Raw genomic sequence first — 23,106 nt, forward strand, 5'->3', positions numbered from 1 at the left:
ATTTTTGGTTGGTGTTGGAATGGGGAGAAAGGTATAAGGTTGTGGGGTATTGCTTCCCTTCCCTATATATATATATATATATATATATATATATATATATATATATATATATATATATATATATATACATATATATATATACATATATATATATATATATATATATATATATATATATTTTATATATATATTTTATATATATATTATATATATACAGTATATATATATATATATTCACGATATCCATTTTTCCGTTCTCCAAGCTATAGCTTTGTCTTTAAAAACTCCACGTTTCGGCCAGCAACCCAGCGTGCGCCGAGCCTCCACTAGCCTTCATCAAGAGAAGTTCCCTTGTTCACCTCCTCCCAGATATATCTGGGGGGAGGGGTGGGCCTATTCTATCAACCAATCACAAAGCTGCGTTGCGAGACCTCGTGACCATGGACCCATGCTCGGCTTATGTTGCAAGTGTTTTATGCGTGTTTGAGCGGTGTATTGTGTTTTGTTGTCCGTGTTGCCTGTGTCGGCTATGTCCCACTTTGTCTTTGTCCTCCTCCACGCATCAGTGTCTCTCTGGTGTATTTATGCATGAGAGGTCCGTATGCCTGTGGTAACGCCACAGTCTCCTCTGGCAATGGTGCCCGCGTTTGGCCAGTGTGCCAGGCCTCCAGTATTCGCCTCCTGGCCCGGTTCGGGGATGCCGCCAGCACGTTCACATTGTCCCATAGAGGAACATGGCCCGCCCTTATTCCATGCTTGGCGATAGCAGATCTTTCTGGGTGATTACACTCAAAGGCCTTGTGGTGTTCATTAATGCGCTGGCCTAAGGTTCTTCCAGTCTCGCCTATGTATTCTCCACCACAGTCACATGGAATGGTGTATACCACACCTGTGCAATCATTCTTCAGTCTTTTGTCTTTGACCTTGGTCAGTGCACGTCTCAAGGTGTATATAGGTTGGTAGTTGACCCTCACCCCGACCGGTCTCAAAATCCTGCCAATCCTTTGAGATACCCGTGGCACAAATGGTAGCACGCAGAAGCCCTTAGGTGGTTCCTGTGGCACGTCCTGGATTCTTGGAGCCGCCAGTACCATTTCATTTTTTGGGCAGAGGTGGTCTGGGTAGCCATTGGCTTTCAATACCCATTTGAGATGCTTGATCTCTCTCCTTTTGCCCTTCAAGGTAGACAGTATATTCCTTGCCCTTTTTACGAGTGTATTCACCACAGCTCTTTTATGGTGCAGTGGATGGCAAGACGTGAAATCGAGGTAACGCTCGGTCTGGGTGGGTTTCCTATATAATGCGGTACTTAAGCTTCCATTGAGGTTCCTCCTCACCAAGACGTCCAAAAATGGAAGCGACCCATCCTGTTCTTCCTCACAGGTGAATTTGATGGAAGGAAACATTCCACTGATGCCCTCCTAGATTGCATTAACAGCCATGCTGGGGCAGATGACAAAAGTGTCATCGACATAGCGGTACCAGACACGTGGCTAGGCTGTGTTGGGAGGGATGGGATGGTGCGTATTTCCAGCTCTTCCATCACCATATTGGCAACCACCGCAGACACCGGGGAGCCCATCGCAGTGCCGAACACCTGTTTGTAAAATGTGCTGTCAAAGACAAAATAGGTGGAAGACAGACAAGTGCTGAGGTGGTGACAAACGTCATCAACATTCAACTTGTCGGCGGCCTGTTTCCAGCAATCATCCTCCATTAGCCTCTGTCTCGCCACATCAACCGTCAGGGTTGTGGGCACGTTAGTGAATAGCGAAATGACGTCAAAGGACACCATGGATTCGTGTGGATGGATCGTGGTGTGTGTTATTTTGTCCACAAACTCGGAGCTGTTGCGCAATCCTCGGTCGGTTTTTCCCACGAGGTACTTTAGTATATTGGCCACGAACTTGGACAATGCATAAGATGGTCCATTGATACACGACACTATGACCCGTAATGGAACGTCTTCTTTGTGGATTTTTGGTAACCCATACACTCTGGGAGTGACGCCGTTGCTGCTATACAATCGCTGGTAGTTTGTGCTCGATAGTCTCCCTGTTCTTTTTAACCTTGCAAGCAGTGAGTTTAACGTGCGTTCTTCCTTCTTCGTTGGATCCTTCATTATACGTTCATTGGTGTTCGTATCATTCAATAACTCATGCATTTTGTCCTTGTATGTCGAGCGGTCCAATAAAACTGTCGCACGACCTTTGTCCGCCGGTACAACCACAATGTCGTCCATCCTGCGCAGCTCTTGCAACGCTCGTCGTTCCACTGAATCCAGGTTGAAATCATTTCTGCTGCGGCGGGGTGGGCGGAGTAAAACTGCTGCCACACGTGACCGAACCTCGTTCTTGACGTCATCCGACAGTGCCGTGATGGCGGTTTCAACTCGTGACACGATCACATCTGTCGGTATTCCTTTTGGAGTGACCGCAAAGTTAAGGCCTTTTCTTAATACACTCATATGTGAATCCGTGAAATGTTTACCTGAGAGGTTAACCACCCATCGGTCCTGGAGTGAATCGCTGGCGTTTCCATCATGCACCAGTTTGTCTTGGAGTGCAGCAAACTTTTTCTCGTGCTTCTTCTTCACTGACACCAAGGTGGCGCTGGCAAAGTTCGAAGCTCTCTTTTCCACGCGAGTCCATTCTGCCATCGGTAAGGCCGTGCGGATCGCATCAGCAATCCGGTTTGTTCGGGCGGTGCGTGATCTGAACTTGTTATGGCACATCGATACGAACAGACGCAAAAACCTCCGACCCGTGGCGTGCATGATCCGACGTGCTTTGTATCCTGGAAGAGGTGGTCTAAAACGGAGAGGTTTGGGTAGGACATCTTTGTTCAGGCAACGATGGTTGAACCTCAGATGGGCCTTGGTCACTTCGATCTGCTCCACAAGTTTCGTGTACAGTCGACATTGTCTAGCTACGCTTCGCCCATGGCTTTCGCCAATAATATCAAGTAATGAACGGCGGTTGGGAATTATATCCACGATATCCATTTTTCCGTTCTCCAACCTATAGCTTTGTCTTTAAAAACTCAACGTTTCGGCCAGAAACCCAGCGTGCGCCGAGCCTCCACTAGCCTTCATCAAGAGAAGTTCCCTTGTTCACCTCCCACGAGGCAGGGTTGGGGAAGAAAGGCGTGTCTCCACCTCGTCATAGAGGGGAGGAGTGAGCCAGCCCCACTCGACCAACCATGAACAAGGGGTTTGGTTTGAGAGGGCGGAGGAAGAGCGATGGGGGAGGTTCGCAAAGGTTGAGGGGCGGGGCCTATATAACCCGCTGCGGGGCGTTCCCAAAAGGAGTCCAAGGGAGGAGACAAAGAGATGAGCTTTTACAGAGGAGAGACGAGTACAAAGAAAAGAGCTGGGTCGTCAGAGCAAGAGCGCTTGCCGACACAGGCAACACGGACAACAAAACACAATACACCGCTCAAACACGCACAAAACACTTGCAACATAAGCCGAGCATGGGTCCATGGTCACGAGGTCTCGCAACGCAGCTTTGTGATTGGTTGATAGAATAGGCCCACCCCTCCCCCCAGATATATCTGGGAGGAGGTGAACAAGGGAACTTCTCTTGATGAAGGCTAGTGGAGGCTCGGCGCACGCTGGGTTGCTGGCCGAAACGTTGAGTTTTTAAAGACAAAGCTATAGGTTGGAGAACGGAAAAATGGATATCGTGGATATATATATATATATATATATAATTATATATATATATATATATAAATAAATATATATATATATATATATATACTGTATATATATATATATATATATATATATATATATATATATATATATATATATATATATATATATATATATATATATATATATATATATATATATATATATCTATATAATATAATATCGTCACTGGATAAAATCACCCCATATCATGCTCCGACAAAAGAGTCATCGTGGTTACGCCTTGGACGCCTAAAAAAAACAACACTGTTGGAGGAATGCTGGCAAGGTGGTTTTCCAAACCGACACAAAATGACAACATTGGTTATTGCAGATTGCTCAGCAGATTTTATAATTCCACCACAAATAACCATTATTTCACCCATTCTCCACCAAAGGCCTTCAATCAGAAATTTCTTGCCATTTTAAACGAGTAAGTGCAAGCTTGCGTGAACCACGTGTGGGCCTCCACACAAAGAGGCAAATATGTTTGATCAATGCTCGAGGAAGTAGAAGTCCGAACTGACGTGCTTCGAAATGATATTTGAACTTCTGCCCCAATTACAGTTGATATTTCCCATCCTGTTTTCACTTCACATTCTCCACTCACGATGCCTCCCCGTCCTGCTGTTTCACCCCCAGAACCTGGACATGTAAAGTGGAAGTCATATGGTGAACATTGCAGGCAAGACTGTCTCATGTTGGTGCCATGTGGTTTTCCTCGAGTGAGGAGATGAGCGTTGGACAGGAGTTGTGTGGATAGGCAAAGGAATGTGTTACTTTGGGGGTTGTCAAAGGTTGGGGGTAGAGGGAGCCTCGTATTACTGAAAGGTGTGGGTAATTACGTGAGCTTGAGTTGGGGGTGAAAGGGGGCAATCAGTTGGAAATGACCCGTGGTTATGAACTCATCGAAGGTAACCATTGGTTCTATAAAAAAATGTCTAAGTTCCTATTGCAGTCTCTTGCAACAGCAATGAGTGACCTTCAGTGCTATGCAGCCAATGAGCTGCCTTATGGGCCATCTATTTATAATGTATGCAAAAACAACATCCTAAACACGACCCCTCTCTTCCATGTGCTCTCACAGCACACCTTTTCTCTTTCCCTCACTCACCTAACTGCCGTCTCCTCATTTGCCTCGTATTCCCGCCCCCCCGTCCCTCCCGTCCCTCCCTCTTCTGAACCTTTTAAAATCATTACTGAGCATACATCATATTTAGATGGCCTTGTTTGAGACAAATCCATTGCTCCGTTTCTAACAATCCAAACGCTCTTGAAGCAAATGGGCATGGCCATGTCAGCACACCGAGTGACATTTTGGTGCACGTGTTCAGCTTTTACCACTAACCTGGTTGGTAGCACTTTGCTCAATGGTAAACATTCAATCACATGATGATGGTGATAATAATGATGATATTAATATTATTAGTATTGTTTTGTTGTGCTTCTATGTTTGTTCTTCTGTAGAATGCTATTTTGTTGCCTTCATTTTCACTTGATGTAATTAATTGCTCGTGTAAATGGCTGTTATTCCAATAAACCTTTTTTTTTTTTTTTACATCATTTCTACGTTTCCTTTTTTCCTTCATCCAAACTACTTTGCATATGTCAGATCCACGGATGGCCGAGTGCTTTGTGAATTTACACGCGGCACGGCTGGCCGATTGTATGGCAAAGCTTCAAATTATGAATTCTCGAACCAAGTCCTCGTAAACATTTTATTACCTTCGCCTGAGGAGACGGTATTGCATATGAGTCTGTCTGTCTCTGTTTGTTTGTCTGTCTGTTTGTTTGTCTGCACAGAATAAATATATTTTCTCTGCAACCGTTGGTCCGATTGACAGGAAATTTTCACCATAGGTGCAACTCCGCATGTGGAATTCTTTAATGATAATTATGACTTCATAGGTCACGTGGTATGGACGCCATCTTGGAAAAACCGAAAAACTTTGCACCTCTATATCTCCAAAGGTGCTGAATATAAAATATTGAGACGGTTCATTGTAAAGAACTCTCCATGGGGAATAATATTGTTGCAGATCTCAAGCCCGTCAACGTACTAAGGGGTGTTAAACCCTTCTCCCCCTCGAGCGTCAAGTCCATGAGGCCGCTCCCCACTTTGCGCTCGTGGGGGGCGGATTGCTAAGCGATTCCAGCCGCCAACCCCATAGCGAGCGTGCGGAAGGGTCTCTGGTCAAGTACCTTCGATACACACGCTGCCCCGAAGACGGGGGTGAACCTCACACGAGTTACGCTGGTCTGATACGCCCGAGCGGTTTGCGTGTCACGTAACTCGTGCCGTTAATTATTAATTGACCCGATCGAGCGGTTTTATTTCGTACAATGCGAGGCCAATGGTGGAAAAGACGTATACGGCCAAATGGAAGCAAAATAACACGGGTTTATTATAAATGTACAATGATCAGAGTAAAGAGACACAGGGCAGCAACTTAACTGTCCTTAACTTGATTACCCAGACAAGGGCCCTCTCACTCACGCGGGGAAAAGGATGAAGAGAAGAGAACGCGCTCGAGCGCGGTCGTTTGTGCAGTTCGCCCCGGACAGCTCGTTGGGCGTTCCCTTGAGGATGTTCGCGGCACGGACGTCGGCCTCCAGTCGTGCACGCACGGGAATCCGCCCGGCGTGTTCCGATGTTAGCGAGGGAAACGTGCGCGTGCAGGGAGCCCAGGCAGGGAGATCGTTGGAGTCTCGGGCCCCGGGAGAGATCGTCCTGCGAAAGCACTTATAACAGGGCAGCAGAGAACAGGGGCAGAACGCAGACTACAGAGAGAGCGATGAGAGCTTCTTTCGTTCGGGGGCAGGGAGAGTTCGTGCTTCGACCTCGAGAGCTCAGAAACAGAGCGCGCTGGGGGCTTGGCCACGGAGAGCGTTCGTGCTTTGGAGTCCTGGGCTAGAGAGAGAGTTCGGGGATCCGGACCGGGTTTTATAGCCCCCCCCCCCCCCCCCCAGAGTCCCACCAGAATGTTCCAAGCATCTCCCCTGGCCGCCGTCGCTGGCCACTCCCCTTTAGCTCCCATTGGCTGTTTGCCGCTTACCGGCCACTCCCCTTTAGCTCCTCCCGCGGGCCTCCCAGACTTGTTCAGGCCCTAGCACATGGCATTCCAGCCCAATGAGGCCTACACTTACTTGCCTGCAACAACGCATACTAACAGGAAAGGAGACTATACTTAACATTCAATAAGAAATAACAACGAAGCGAGGCTACATGTTGTGGTGCAACTAACTAAGAGGGGAGTTTGCCTTTATTCCAAAATCGCAACAATATGTTAATGATGATGTCATAGGTGCCTCCATTATGACTTAATAATTCGACAAGTACAAAACTTAATCGAACAAGATGAAATTTCATGAGTGTGATCTCGGGATAAATTGGTGGAGAAAAAAAAGTAAATAATGATGACGTCCCCGGTCACATGGTTCAGCCGCCATCTTGGGAAAAAACGAAAAAATTGCACCTCCATATCTCCGAAAGCGCTGCATAGAAAAAATTGAGACTTGGCTCATTGTAAAGAGCTCTCCATGTGGAATAATATTGTTACGGATCTCAGGGGTCGGCGCTCCCCTTATCAAGGGGGGATTAATCCCCTTGTCCTTTAAGCTGGCCGTCCCGAGTCCTGGAGCTATTACGTCACTTCCGGTCAGCGCTGAATAGGGTGGTAGGCCAAATTGTTCCTATTACCTAATTACCAGCGCCTTCCGGGAAGCGAGGAAATGAGCCCTGCCCGAGCCGCGGCGTTAATGGACATGCCGAGCGAAGTGAGCCGCGACTCAGGCCGTTAACAGTGACAAACCCGATTCTGAGCGGTTCCGAAATCGTGCCACAGGTACTCCATGGAAGAAAAGATGGAGGCCATCGGATTAGGGAAAAACCAAGAAAGAACAAGGTAAATTTATTAAGAATATACAGGAGAAAAGAGGAAACGAAAGGAATGTACAAGAGGAAGGAGAAGGACACAGGGCAGGCTTAACTACACAGTCTTAACTTACAACCCCGGACAAACATACACACTCACGGGATTGTAGCTGGTAGGGTGGAAGGTCCAGGCGATGGGGTCCGGCTCAAGGTGTCGCTCTGGTTCCGTGGGCGAAAACCTGGCAGGCAGCTTCGCGCGTATCGTTCGACGCGAGCGGACCTTACATATGGCAGGAGGGAAAAGGCCTGTGTCCTTTAGCGTATGCAACTCCCTCTCCCTCAAGTTCTCATTCATGCGCTCTCCCAACAAGTCCTTCAAGAAGGTGCCTTTCCCAAGGAGTCCTTGCGCAAGAAGTCTCTCAAAGAAGTCCATTTGCCAGCGTGCGCAGTCCAACCACAGGAAGAAGTCCGTCTTTCAAGAGCACCGCTGAACAAGTCCATAAAAGGGCTTTGCGCCCGTGCTTATATATCGCGCTTCCAGATCACTACGCGCTCCTCCGAAACCACGCCCGCCACCGAGCTCACCTCAGCCCTGGTTGGTTGGTGGGGCCTTACCGGCCACGCCCTGATGGTGAGTTGACGTGGCCACACCTTCTTCTTGGGGTTCCGCCCCCTTCTTCCTCGAGCCGACCGCATGGTCAATGGCGGCGCCTGAGCGAACGCTAACCGAGGCGCATAACAGAATTTGGAGAGAGGTCGCAAAATGAACGAAAGGAATTGGGGACCTACTCCTTATTTGATTGATGCAATGCAGATTCACCTATTGGAAACACGGCCTTATATAAAACACATAATAAGGAAATAACTGAGTTCCTATGGTGGCCTACGTGCTGCTTGTGGACTAACTAAGGGTGCAACCTTTAACCTTTAATGTCATGGGATATTTACAAGTGATTATTATTTACAAAAGTGTGGGTTCTAAAACCGCAACACTGCACCCTCCCTTTTTCCAGGCTTGGCCCGAGCCGAAACACAAGGGCTATCTTTTAAATTAGTGTGACACTTAGGTGTGGTTGCCCTCTACTTTTAACCTCACCTTGAGTGCGACAGTTTTAACAGTAGATATGTCCCACCTGCTGTGTTGCATCCTATCTAACTGACTCACGCCCACAATTAACCGAATTACGGAATTATTCTGAAACTACACATAAAAACACTAATTATTTACAAACTGTCACCCAGGACCTGTCCTTTGTGGGAAGAAAAAGATGGTTTGAAAAGAGGAAATGCCATTGCCATGCACTGCACCGATACACCATACCATATGTACCCATAAAATGCACCATAAAGAAAAATGCACCAAAAGCACCATCACCAAAATGCACAAAACAAACATTTTAAAAATAAGCAATGATGTCTACTGCTTCTCTGCTCGGCTGCTGTTTCTGGTTGTCTTGATGTTATTTATTTATGAAAAAGGGCACACACCGCGTCCGCTTTTTATTATTGATATGGCCAGCAGGGCCAACTCAGGTGGTCCACTGCTGGGCATGGGTGCCACTTTAGAACAGTGGTCCGCAAGGCAGACACCACCGGCACAATGGTCGGTCCCAGCAGAGACGCCAGGCCACAGAATGTGTGGTCCATAAGGTGCTAGGCCACAGAATGTGTGGTCCCTATGGTGCATCAGTGCAGGCAGGAGGCAGCAAAGGTGCGGGCGCACAACTGCGGTCACCTGCACACTTCCCTCGGGCACAAAAGAACAAGGGTCCGTGAGTGGGGAAGGAAGGACAAGCAGATCAGCGGGCAGGGGCGCAAGGGTACACATCAAAGCAAAGTAATGCAAGATGAGGGGCACGGGGGAGCGGGCCGAGAAAGCTCTTCCGTACTTGTACGTCACCCCCCCCCCCCCCCCCCTACCCCGTATTTACACAATCTACAACTTTACAAATTCGTCGCTACGTCTTGTCTTTCCCATCCCCTCTAAACCAAATTCATCATCAATCCCTCCTCAGGAGGAAGAGATGGAATCACATACAATGTCTCACCCATGTCAAGATGCGTCTTACATTCCAAATCATCTGCAAAAAACATGGTGTGGAGTCTTATCACCTTAGGTAAGTGGATGTGGATGGTGCGAAGAGATTTTCTCCTATCTATACTTCTAAATGACATTAACACTGTTAAACTACCTGGGGTCTTGCCCTGCCAATCCATTGGCCATCTTTAAACCATGCGGTTCTAGAAACCAATTCCCATTGAACATACAGTGGCGCTCTCCACTTTGGGGTCTCACTCCCCCAATTGTTCTACCTGTGCCCTCGCACAATTTCAGGGCTGGGTCGTGTGGCACACCTGCACACCTCCGCCACTGCAGTTGCCACTCGAGCTTACCTAGCTCCTCACCCTAACCTGCGGAAAGCCCTCCCTGGCACTTACCCCACTAATGCCCCCTCTGGCATCAGGCTACCTGGGTCCTCTTTGGGATCCATGGGCCCCACTGGACTCTACTTGGCTCCCAGAGCCTACCTGCGGCCTCACCTGGCCACAGACTACCAGTGGCGGAGTGCCCAACCAACCATTCTCACTAACAGGCCACACGCCCAGCCATTCCATACACTCATGCACCCAACAAAACACTTCTTTTCCACAAACAGCACCACAGATGTCAATTTTCAACCACAATTTACCTACACCCTCTACCTACTTTTAAACTGCCCTCCCCGGGTAATCGTGAAGGGGTCCATCTTTCCCCCATCCACTCCTTCGCACCATGCACTCCACTCCACTCATTCCACAATACTCACTCCACACCATTCATTCCACACACCTGTACTTCACCTGCACATCATGCAAGTCAAACACTCAACACACACACACATCTCTCTCGAGCATTGCCTCATTTCACCAGCACTACTGGGAACTTCCATTCCAATTCCTCATTTCATTCGAAACCTCCTGCTCACACACACAGCATCATCTAATCTAACTACTCCCTTCTAATACTGGTGCTCCCCGTCATCCCTTACACTAAGCACTCCCTCGTCGTTACCATCCAACTACTCTACTCTACGTCCCTACTACAGGTACAAAAGTCACTACTTAAATCTTGGTCACCTATAGTCATTTCTAGTCCCCTATACATTATCCTAACCCTCCCGGGCTAGTTTGCACCGCCACCCCATATACCTATAGCTCCTCTGCCCAAAATGGATGTGAGGGATGGTAGAACTACCATCCCTCTACATCACTATTGCTAATCCAGTCTATTAAACTTGAGCCTCTCGTGCGGGAATACACTGTCCTTACAGCTCGGCTTTGAAAAGCCGGCTATCCGTGCGGATGGTCAGTCTCCTGTAGGTTGGGTCCGTCCGGCATTTACGATTCTGGGGAGGAGGTTTTGTCGGACCGAGATTCCACTTCGTTACCCACTTGACCACTGCACACCTCACACACCTTGGCGCACACTCCTCGGTTACATCCTCTGTAACACTCACCATGGGTGTGCACTCTCTCAGTACACACCCACTCAGCGCACACCTACCCATGGGTGTGCACTCTTTTGCACACCCAATAACGCACTGTGGTGTGCTCTCCCGCACACTCACCACAACCAACTCAGGTGTGCACCCTCGCACACGCTCCTCATCCATATCCATCTCGCTCTGTGTCGCACTTCTCACACTCACGCCCATACTCTGTTACACACTCACTCTCCGGCGCGCACCTTTTCCTCACACGCGCGCCATTTCCACTCATGCAGCGCACAAAGGACCTTCCACGAACGCCCGGGTGCTGTCTGGATCCCAAGCGCGCGAAAAATCCTTTCGCGCCAAACACTTTTCCGCAAAACCTCTTCGTGCCATACACCACCCTACTCACCTTGGCGCTTCCTCCTCTTCGCTCCACCACCTGCAAATTTTCATTCTGGTTATTAAGCACGGCATCACGATGCGAATACAGACTTTGAGCAAAATCCGTTTCTCCCTCCAATTCATGGTCTCCCTCTGCCGTCTCTCCAATCCCAATTTCCATTATAAATATTCTATTTTCTTTATTCAACTCGACGACCGCTGGCGCTAATAAAATAAAATCTTTTAATTCGGCGGTCGTCGGCTTCTCTATACCCCGGGTCGCGATTTTTATACCCGTCCAGTTGCCTGCGCCTTGCTCAGCCTCGCTCAACCCACGCTCATAGTCGCGCTACCTCGTCGCGTGCCCCCGCAACCTTTCCGCCCGATCTGCGGTCAATGTCTCTCCCATATTTTTCTATGTGGCCACCCATTCTGTTTTCAAACCCCGTTAACCTATTCTTCACTCCATCCATTAAATTCTCCCGGGTGGCCATTCTGTTTTCCAACCCCATTATCCCTTTGTTCATGTGGCTACTCACGTCCTTCAACTTGCCCCCTAATTTACTTTCTAACCCCCCTATTTGGTCTCCCATATCATTTCTCAACCCCCCAATTTGGTTCTCTAATCCCCCAAATTTGCTTTCTAACCCCCCAATTTGATCGCCCATTTCATTTCTCAACCCCCCAATTTGGCTTCCCAATTTCTCCCCCATTCTATTTTCCATTCCCTTAAAGCTATCCTCTGTTTTGACCGTAAAGGCCATCATGTGGGTCACAAATAGGCCCCAGTCTACTGGTGCCGTGGGCTCGGCTCTCGCCGCGGCCATGTGCGATGCGCCGCCATTTTGCGTGCCTGCAACCCCCACTACCGCACCTTCTTCGCTTTCCTCCTCCATTACTCCCACTTCTTCCCTGGGGTCCTAGGTTGCCTCTAACTCCTCTTCTATTTCCCCCACCGGCATCCGATCGCCTTGATTATGCATGGCACAATTTTAATTTGGTTTTTAATAAAAAAATTTGGCCGCTCGTAATTTTTTGACGAAATTGTTCAGATATATAAAAATTTGGTTCGGGTCCAAATCCCACTCCCAGACACCAATTGTTACGGATCTCGGGGGTCGGCGCTCCCCTTATCAAGGGGGGATTAATCCCCTTGTCCTTTAAGCTGGCCGTCCCGAGTCCTGGAGCTATTACGTCACTTCCGGTCAGCGCTGAATAGGCTGGTAGGCCAAATTGTTCCTATTACCTAATTACCAGCACTTCCGGGAAGCGAGGAATTGAGCCCCGCCCGAGCCGCGGCGTTAATGGACACGCCGAGCGAAGCGAGTCGCGACTCAGGCCGTTAACAGTGACTAACCCGATTCTGAGCGGTTCCAAAATCATGCCACAGGTACTCAATGGAAGAAAAGATGGAGGCGATCGGATTAGGGAAAAACCAAGAAAGAACAAGGTAAATTTATTAAGAATATACAGGAGGAAAGAGGAAACGAAAGGAATGTACAAGAAGAAGGAGAAAGACACAGGGCAGGCTTAACTACACAGTCTTAACTTACAACCCCGGACAAACATACACTCACACGGGATTGTAGCTGGTAGGGTGGAAGGTCCAGGTGGATGGTCCAGGCGATGGGGTCCGGCTCCAGGTGTCGCTCCGGTTCCGTGGGCGAAAACCCGGCAGGCAGCTTCGCACGTATCGTTCGATGTGAGCGGACCTTACATAATGCTGGAGGGAAAAGGCTCGTGTCCTTTAGCGTATGCAACTCCCTCTCCCTCAAGTTCTCATTCATGCGCTCTCCCAACAAGTCCTTCAATAAGGTGCCTTTTCCAACGAGTCATTGCGCAAGAAGTCTCTCAAAGAAGTCCGTTTGCCAGCATGCGCAGTCCAACTGCAGGAAGAAGTCCGTCTTTCAAGAGCGCCGCTGAACAAGTCTGTAAAAGGGCTTTGCGCTCGCGCTTATATATCGCACTTCCAGATCACTACGCGCTCCTCCGAAACCACGCCCCGCCACCGAGCTCACCACAGCTCTGGTTGGTTGGTGGGGGCTTACCGGCCACGCCCTGATGGCGAGTTGACGTGGCCACACCTTCTTTTTGGGGTTCCGCCCCCTTGTTCCTCGAGCCGACCGCATGGTCAATGGCGGCGCCTGAGCAAACGCTAACCGAGGCGTGTAACAGAATTTGGAGAGAGGTCACAAAATTAACGAAACGAATTGGGGACCTACTCCTTATTTGATTGATGCAACGCAGATTCAACTATTGGAAACACGGCCTTATCTAAAACACATAAAAAGGAAATAACCGAGTTCCTATGGTGGCCTACGTGTTGTTTGTGGATTAACTAAGGGTGCAACCTTTAACCTTTAATGTCATGGGATATTTACAAGTGATTATTAATTATTTACAAAAGTGTGTGTTCTAAAACCGCAACAATATGTTAATGATGTCATCGGTGCCTCCATTATGACGTCATAATTCGACATGTACAAAACTTCATCCATCAAGATGAAGTTTCTTGAGCATCTCAGGATAAATTGGTGGAGAGAAAAAATGATGACGTCATCGGTCACATGGTTCAGCCGCCATATTTGTTTTAACACAAAAGCCTTAACCACTGAAAACACGTCCTGGCAAGGGTATGCAATCTCTGCTCTTTCTAGTTTTTCTTGTTCGTCCTTCCTGCCTAGCAGTATGTGATAATTCATGCAATCTCTCTCTTGTATGTGAAGTGTGTGTGTGTATATGTATGTATTTGTGTGTATGTGTTTCTTTTCCTTTTTGGGTGTCCACCTCCCCCTTTTTCAGGTTGCATAACCAGCCACCCATTTCCTTGGTGTCCCCCTTCCCTTTTCACCCCGCACACGTGGAAGGGGTTAAGAAATTGGTTCACTTCTGTCTGCCTGTCCTGTCGACAAACGTCGGTTTGTGATCGAGGAACAACGTAATTCAGATTGAATGTTATATTTTGAACACTAATCAGAAAATGAACCCGTAGTTTAGCATTTGTTCCGATCATGCATGCATAGTGGCTGGCAGTGAAATACAAGATTGAAAATCATTCCAAACAGGAAATTTTGTTTTTAAGGACGTCATAAACGACACAAACAGGCACAAATAACTAATGTAACGTTTTAAATAAGGTGATGTAAAAGTCGTTGCATCAATTGCGGTAAACTTCCGAAAAACTTTTTTTTCAAAAATTATTTTGAATTGAATTACAGTGCATTCAGAAAGTATTCAGACCCCTTCACTTTTTTCACATTTTGTTATGTTGCAGCCTTATGCTGAAATCGTTTAAATTCATTTTTTCCCTCATCAATCTACACTCAATACCCCATAATGACAGAGAAAACAGGATTTTAGAAAGTTTTGCAAATTTATTAAAAAGAAAAAACTGAAATATCACATTTACATAAGTATTCAGACCCTTTGCTATGACACTTGAAATTTAGCTCAAGTGCCTCGCATTTCTCTTGTTCATCTTTGAGATGTTTCTACACCTCGATTGGAGTCCACCTGTGGTAAATTCAATTGATTGGACATGATTTGGAAAGGCACACACTTGTCTATATAAGGTCTCACAGCTGATAATGCATGCATATCAGAGCAAAAACCAAGCCATGAGGTCGAAGGAACTGCCTGCAGAGCTCAGAGACAGGATTGTGTCGAAGCACAGATTTGGGGAAGCTGACAAAAAAAATTCTGCTGCATTGAAGGTTCCCAAGAACACAGTGGCCTCCATAATTCTTAAATGGAAGATGTTTGGAACAACCAGGACTCTTCCTCGAGCTGGCCGCCCGGCCAAACTGAGCAATCGGGGGAGAAGGGCCTTGGTAAGAGAGGTGACCAAGAACCCGATGGTCACTCTGGCTGAGCTCCAGAGATCCTGTGTGGAGATGGGAGAAACTTCCAGAAAGACAACCATCACTGCAACACTCCACCGATCTGGGCTTTATGGCAGAGTGGCCAGACGGAAGCCTCTCAGTAAAAGACACATGAGATCCCCCCCCCCCCCCCCCCCCCCCACGCGTATTCTCTGCTATATTTTGACTGAACGAACTCCCCGTGTATGTTGACTGAAATGGTAGTCCGTTTTTGCCTCAGAGTGTTCAGCTCGTTTGGTCATCTGTGCCACCCTGCGGTGTTCACTACAGGGTAGTCACACGACAATATTTTGGCATTTTACATCATTTCGACCAATCAAATTTGCTTCTCGCACACTCTGTCCATGTCCTGGTTTCTCAAGACTGAGTGGGGTAATGTGTTCTATGAACTCTAGTATTTCCATGTGAAATCTTCAAGTGATGTATGTACCTCAAGTACGTACCACATTCCACCATCTCACGGATACTCTCCTGTCCAGCCTGTTCCACCCCCTAGAGGGATTGCGGTGGGTTAATGATTAATGGGTAGAAAATATGGTTTTGGATTGGGGACGATCTGAGATGGTGGTGAACAGCTGTCTTGAATACCTGGAGAGAGGAATGAGATTGAAGAGGATGTGGAAGTTGGTTCCATCGGTAGGGAAAAGAGGAACAAATGAGCAGAGTGGGGGGGGGGAGGGAGGTGGTAGAAAACAGATCACCGGCCTCTGTCTGTCTGACACCTCTATCTGTGATGGTGAAGTGATGTACCCTTAAACTCAGCTTCATCGTGGGAGATTCCAATGATCTTGAAGGCCTTAGTTTCCACGGCGTCAAGCTGAGCAAGATGTGAGGCGGGGGAGCCAGTCCAGAGGGGAGAGCAGTACTCCATTAATTTGCAGATGAAGGCCTTGTAGGTGGATAGGAGTTCAGTTTTGCCAAGGAAAAACTTTGTACGATGGAGGATGCCCAGTCGGTGGCTGGCTTTGAAGGCCAATTTTGAAATGTGGTTTGCCCAAGAAACATCATGGCTGATAGTGAGACCCAGAACTTTTAATGAGTGAACTTCCTCAAGAGTTTTGTTAAGTTGATAGGAGGGTTTTACACGCGGTCCTTTCGGAGAGAGATAATGAGATTTATCAGGATTGAAAGACATATTCCAAGTGTTTGATCATCTTATGATTTTGTCTCGGTCTGAATAGAGAAAAGAGGCTGCACCCTTACTTAGTCGATTCTTGTAACTACCTTTGTACATCTCTGGCTGCGTATTCTCCTATGCTTCAACCTCGTCCTTGTGTGCACTGTAGCGTGACAATGACACCATCTATGAAGCCCTCTGACCTGTTTACTAATTATTGCTCCCAGTTTCTCATCTTTGGTGATTTTAACTGCCGCCATTCCAAATGGCCTGCTCTGGTTTCCGTGACTTCAAAGCTTTTTGCAGCAAAAGTTTCCAATAGGCAGAAAATCTATCCTTGTCATTCAGCTTCCAAACCAGGATTTCATCCAGTGAGTTCACTCCGCTCGTTTCGTTGGTCATCACCATGTGCCGCCACGTCACCGCCGCGTGCCGCCACGTCACCGCCGCAAGCCGTCACATTGCCGCCACGTCACCGGTGTGCGCCATGTCACCGTGTGCCGCCACGTGTCACCGCTATGTTCCGCCATGTTCCACCACCGCATTCCACCACCATGTCACCGCCGTGTGCCACCACGTCATTGCCGCGTGCTGGCAGCTTGATAGATGGACCGCTCACCAGGCCATTCCACCTTGTGTCTCGTCTTCCATCTTGTTAGCTACATATGTCGACAATGTCTGTAACTGTCTGCACCGTCCCACTCACAAGTGAATTCATTATCTCGTGCCTCCGGATTTGCTGTTCGACATTTCCCCGATGGTATTCGTACAATACAGAGGTCTGTGGAGACCATAGCAAGCAAGTATCTTGCCTTCTCCACACCAGCACACACAAAAAATAACAAACTGATGGAGGGGCTGCAAGGCAAATCCTGGAAGAGGGTACCTGCAATGTTTAACAAGCGCTGCACCAGGTGAGATGCATCTGTCTTACAGAAGCAACACAACACATCACCACTTTATATTCACCTGTGTGATATATGAATCGATGTAAAACTAAGTTAAATGATAGAAGTGAAAGTCCTGAGAAGGTGCACTGACATGTTTGCACCACGTTATGGTAACTTGATCTCAAACTATGTGACCTCTCACTCCACAAATCACCTGTCCATCTCACCTTTTACCTGCACAGCGCTTGGTTGAGGATTATTTCTATGTGCAAGATCAAGGTGATGGAGGGCAAAAGGGGCAATAAACTGATAGTGGGGTCACAGGTGCACACAACGCATGAGGGAGGAAACTTGCAACGAGGGTGGGGTTAGGGAGGATCAATGGGGAAAGAAAAGATTACAGGTAGTGATGGGGGATGACATGACGTGGATGAGAGATTCTTGCCAAACAAACAACCACAACCCACCTGTATTTACTACTAGCAGAAGTACCCGGCATTGCCGGGCGGGGGAGGGGAACTGGGGGGAGGGGAGGAGGAAGGGGAGGGGGAGGAGGGGAGGGAGATGGGGAGGGGGGAAGGGGAGGGCCAGTCAACAATGACGTTGCAGTTCTCATGGGAGGAGAGCAGCACAACAATCGCGACATCATCCTGCATCTTCGCAACAACAGCACGAAGCGGATTTTGGAGACTCACCGATCCTGTGATGCCCTCCAGTACCGGCGTTGCCGGGTGGGGGAAGGGAGACCCGTACATTCGCCCTCTCGACTCAAGCTCACTCGGACAAAAGCCTCGCACAAATTACACCGTGAATTACATGGCCCAATGGCCATGCCTATGCCACAAATCACGTACGTGAGCGAGTCTAGCGCACTGAATTGAAAATATATAGAACGCTCATACTCCGTGAAAAGTGTAGCCGCCGTGTCGCCATCTTGGTTAACACGACTCGACCAACTCTCTTCGCGGATCTCGTTTGTTTTGAACGTGTCCCAGATTTTAAAAAGCCAGACAACTGTTAAAATGCCATTTTGTGCGGCAATAAACTGCTCCAATCGGTTAAGGAAGGGTTGTGGAAAGACGTTTAATTCATATCGCACAAAATCGACAAAAATCGACACAAAACACGATCGCACAAAAGGTGAAAAAACGCAATCGCTTTTCGCTCTGAATTACATGCAAACGTGTGATGGAAATCACCATCACCCAGCATCGAGTGCCAACCAAGATGGCGCCCGGTAGCTGCATCTCCACCTATGTGGTGTGAATGGCAATGGTCATTCTATATATTTCCCGTTCAGTGGTCTGGCAGCGAGGATGGAACATCACATGATCGCTCTGAGTGAATCAGCGAGCTGCTCTGGCACAGGCTGAGATTCCGTGTATAATGTTCCTCGCTGAAATGCGCTGAGGTAAATATTAATAAAAAAATATGGATCTCGTCAAATATTTTTAGGTAGGCCATGTCCTTCCCAGGCTCAATGGCCATATCTATGCCAAATATCAAGCACGTGAGCCTCTCCGTTTAGGAGTCTATCGGTAACATATATATATATATATATATATATATATATATATATATATATATATATACACACACACACACACACACACACACACACACACACACACACACACACACACACACACACACACACACACACACACACGCAGTGTTTTATTTATATAGATAATCACATATATCTTTATTAATCAGTTGTATTTACAAAATATATTGCATTAATCATACAAAATAATTTCTTTCGGAACACATTCGATACAAATTCTAAGGGATGTTAATTAGACTTTTTTTATTATGGATCCTCTTTATTGCTGGTACTCGTGTTGGTGCAGTTGTTGACGTTGCAGACACAATGGCAAATGCAGGCCTCTTCCTGCTTAATGACGATCACAGGGACAGTTGGAGGGCAGCAACCTGCAATGCACACGCAACCACACGGTTGGCACTCCTATCGTATTGGCCTTTCTGGACATCCTTGTACCACGTCTGTGGAACCTGATCGTGAGGATCGGAACTGATCACGTGGTACAGTCAAAGCAATCGGTAACATAAACCAACAGGTTCAACCAAATCAATGGATCAGGAACGTCAGTTGGTATGTTGTCTGGGATCAAACACAGCTTGCGTTGTGACCAGGAGAATAAGATTACTTTATATATATATTGTGATTTTGGAATAAAGGTTAATTTCCCCTCTTAGTTAGTTACACCACAACATGTAGCCTCCCTTAAGTTCAGTTATTTCTTAATAAATGTAAGCGTAGTCCTTTCCTGTTTTAGTTTTGCGTTGAGTAGGCCAGTGAAAATTAGGTGTCCTTATGGCGCTTTGGTTGGGTATTGGCGCTGACATACCACGCGGCAGGCCTGAACATGTCGACCGAGGCCGAAGGAAGGCGGGGCAGGAGGAGTAGGAGCCATCGGTAAGCACGAGCCGCCAATCAGGGCTCGAGGGGAGTGGCTTACCACTGCGGCAAGAGGCGGGGTTTGGAACATTCGAGTGAGACTCTGGGGCGGGGCCATATAACCCTGCTCAGAGCCCCCCGCCTCAGATGCATTCGGTGAGAGAATATGGCAGATGAGTGGAGGAGACGCAGATGAGTTCAGAGGAGTAGAGAACGCGCATCAGCATTGCCTCGTATTGAATCGTATCGCCTACGAACTGAATTGCCTCGTTGTACACGAACTTTGCCCTGTTCCCCGCGCTCTGCGCAGTATTAATCGCGCGCTGTAAAGAACAACCCGCGCCGGGCCACAGACGCGCGATTTTCCTCCTGCCTGCCTTTGCCTGCATACGCGCCGCGAGGATTTTCCTCCTGCCTGCCTTCGCCAGGATACGTGCCATGACCGCCAGAGGGCCACGCCGGGTGAGCTGTTCCCGGAGCGACCGAAGCAGGCGCGTTTGGCGCGCGAACATCCTTCCTCCATCTCCCCGTGTATGTGAGTGGGCCCATTGTCTGGGGATAAGCTAAGACTGACTAAGTTCTGCCGTGTCCCTTTTTTTTTTTTTTCTTCTTTTTTTTGTATACAGAGTCAAGGCTCGGGTAAGAGCAAACACATTACACACGAAAACATGCACAGACAAATAAAACATGCAATAAATAAAGGGAGCGGAAGACAGGAGGGGGGGGGGGGGGAAGAGAGGAAAGCATACAATCACAACAACATCCTTCAATCAATTCCTGTACATAGTGTAAATAAATCTTGTTCTTTCTTCTGATTTGACCGTCCTGTCTTTTCCATCATTGGCTTCGCATGGTACGAATAAGATCGCTCTAATCGGGTTCCAATAGAGAAGTAACAGCACGAGTCACATGATACCCATTCCGCTCGGGCGTACTCAATTAAGCGTGGCTCGTGCGAGGCTCGATCCCCGCTTCCGTTGCGGCGTGGGTACCAAAGGTACGTGTGAATTTGTCCCGAAACCCTTTTCCACGTTTGCCCGGAAGTGGCGACTCGGTCTTGCGGACCCGAAGTCCCAGGGGGAAAAAGGGGTTTAATCTCCCCTTTGTAACGGGAACGGGTTTCGAAGATCCACAACAATTTGGTGTCAGTGGAGTGGGATTTGAACCCTAAAAATTTTTTTGGACGAATTGGCAACAGCAAATTGTTGTTTGGGAGTGCAAGATAATTGGACCTAGAGTGCGCTTCACGCACTCGAAATTACGAGCGGACGAAATTTAGTTTAAGAATCAAATTTATATTCATACCATGGCTGGCCAAGGCGGTCAAATGCCGGTGGGAATAATGAATAAGAAAAAAATAATGACCCAGGACCAACAGGGACAGTTGGTAGTGGAGGAAGCCGAAGAGGGGGCGGTAGCTGGCGAAGAAACTGGTGGCGGCGCCTCGCACGTGGCGGCGAGGGCCGAGCCCACGGCGCCAATGGATATGGGCCTATTGATGGCGCAACTCAGGGCATGCTTCAGTGAATTGAATGAAAAAATAGATACCAAGAGCGAGGAAACAAATTGCAAGATGGAAAAGATGGCTAATCGAATGGATGCCCAGGGAGACAAATCCACCCGGGAATTGAAAGACATGAGGGACGAAGCAAGGTGCAACATGGAAGGGTTGGAAAACAAAATGGGTGGTGAAATCAAAAAAATGTGAGGACATTGGGCGCAGGTTGAGCGGGAAGGTAGCAGTGGTATGCGACGGGGTGAAGCGATGCGAGGAACGCGTGGAGAGCGAGCTAGGGCAAAGGACAGCCAAATTGACCGGGGCTATGGAAATCGCGACGCGGGGTGTAGAAGAGCCGACGATCGCCGAATTGGACAAAGAAATTTCGGGGGCGCCGACGATTGTCGTGATAGGAAAAGAAATAAATGGGGCTGAAGAGACGGGAGAGCCAGAGAATAAATTGCGGGAGAAAGAAATGGAATCCGCACAAAGTCTGCTTTTGCACCGTGATGCCATGCTTACTAACGAAATTAAAAGTTTGCAGGTGCTGGTGAAAAAGCCGGGGAAGGAGGTCCCCGAGGTGAGTTGCGAAAATGGCGCGAAGGTGTTTGGCGCGAACGGGTTTTCGGTGCACTTGGGAGAAAGGCGAGACCCGGGCGTTCGCGGAAGGTCCATTGTGCGGTGTACGAGAGTGTGTTACGAAGTACGAGAGAGAGTGTGTGCCAGGGCGTGCGATGATTGAGTGTGCGAAGGAGGAGTGCACACCCGAGAGTGTGGAAAAAGAGTGTGCGGTGGCCGAGTGTGTAATGGGAGAGTGCGTACCTGGGGGTGTGGAAAAAGAGTGTGTGATGGCCAAGGAGTGTGAGCGAGAATGCACAACGAAGTGTGTGGGGGGCGCGTGTGCGCCTGGTTGTGCGGTAAAGGAGTGCGTGGAGGAAAAGTGTGCACCAGAAGGCACACCGGACTGTGTGCGAGAAAAGGGTGTGCCAGGGTGTGCGATGATGGGGTGCGTGAAAGGTGCGAGTACGCCTGGGTGGTGTGCACCAGAGTACGGAGTACGAGGGAGAATGCACACCAGACTGTGTGCGGGTAAAGTGTGTACTGAAGTGTGTGAAAGGCGTGATTGCGCCTAGGTGTGCAGGTACGAGTACGGAGCGTGAGGGAGAATGCACACCAGAGAATGTGGAAGGAGAGTGTGTAGTAACGGAGTGTGTGGACGGCGCGGGGGCACCTGGGTGTGTGAGTGCGTAGTGGGTCGCGAGTAGTGAGGACGCGGCTCAAGCATCGACACCGACCGGGGGGGGGGGGGGAGGGGGGGTAGTGCCGAGCGGGACGGGTAGCAGACGCGAGCCCCCGGTGAGTTGTGTGCAGCAGGGACCGGAGGGAATCTGTGCCGCGTCGGTCTCCCAAGGACCGGCGTGCACGATTCGTGCCGCCGGCCCCCGCATTGTATGGTTGGGTCACCGTGCGTGGGACCGCAAGGCCCCACGCCGGGATGGATCCCTGCACCTCGGCCCATCCATACCTCCCCCCTTGGGTCGAAAATGCCGGACGGACACCACATACAGGCGACCAACCACCCGCATGGATCGCCCGGCCCCTCGAGGTCGAGCCGTGACAATGTACATCCACTTGGAGAGGCTCAGAGTGCAGCAGACTGTGGAGAGTAGTGTACCCCCACGTGGGGGAATGGTAGTGTCACCATTCCTCACATGACCAGGGCCCATGAGCACTAGTTTAGGGGGATGGCAGTGATAGGCACATGGAGGTGCCAGCAATGGTTACCTCCATGGGGCACCGAAGCTAGCCGAGGGAGGGCTCGGATAATGTTAGGGATTTAGAAGACTTTAGAGACATGAGATTTAACTTGTGA

General features: G+C 48.5%; 2 protein-coding genes across 11 annotated transcripts in view; one reads left to right on the forward strand and one right to left on the reverse strand.

The window, feature by feature from the left end:
- The window catches only part of LOC137414472 (uncharacterized), a 45,951-nt gene extending 40,696 nt beyond the window's left edge, over positions 1 to 5,255 (forward strand). For both annotated transcript variants that reach the window (XR_013622344.1, XM_078771530.1), the window contains one exon: positions 4,340 to 5,255. Coding sequence is in view for 1 of the 2 variants with exons in the window: in XM_078771530.1 (XP_078627656.1) it covers positions 4,340 to 4,354 (15 nt within the window). In the remaining variant the exon portion in view is untranslated. The remainder of the gene's footprint in view (positions 1 to 4,339) is intronic.
- Positions 5,256 to 18,923: 13,668 nt separating this feature from the next.
- Positions 18,924 to 23,106, reverse strand: part of LOC137421362 (uncharacterized) — a 29,374-nt gene continuing 25,191 nt past the window's right edge. For 6 of the 9 annotated variants that reach the window (XM_068107348.2, XM_078771501.1, XM_068107349.2 and 3 more), the window contains one exon: positions 18,925 to 19,248. In XM_068107348.2, the coding sequence (XP_067963449.2) occupies positions 19,127 to 19,248 (122 nt within the window). In that variant the 3' untranslated portion in view covers positions 18,925 to 19,126. Of the gene's footprint in view, positions 19,249 to 23,106 lie in introns of all 9 variants that reach the window. The other 3 variants (XM_078771504.1, XM_068107347.2, XM_068107352.2) reach the window with 2 other exon arrangements.

The sequence above is a fragment of the Myxine glutinosa genome, chromosome 2, assembly GCF_964187855.1.
Source record: "Myxine glutinosa chromosome 2, kmMyxGlut1.1, whole genome shotgun sequence".
NCBI classification, from domain to species: Eukaryota; Metazoa; Chordata; class Myxini; order Myxiniformes; family Myxinidae; genus Myxine; species Myxine glutinosa.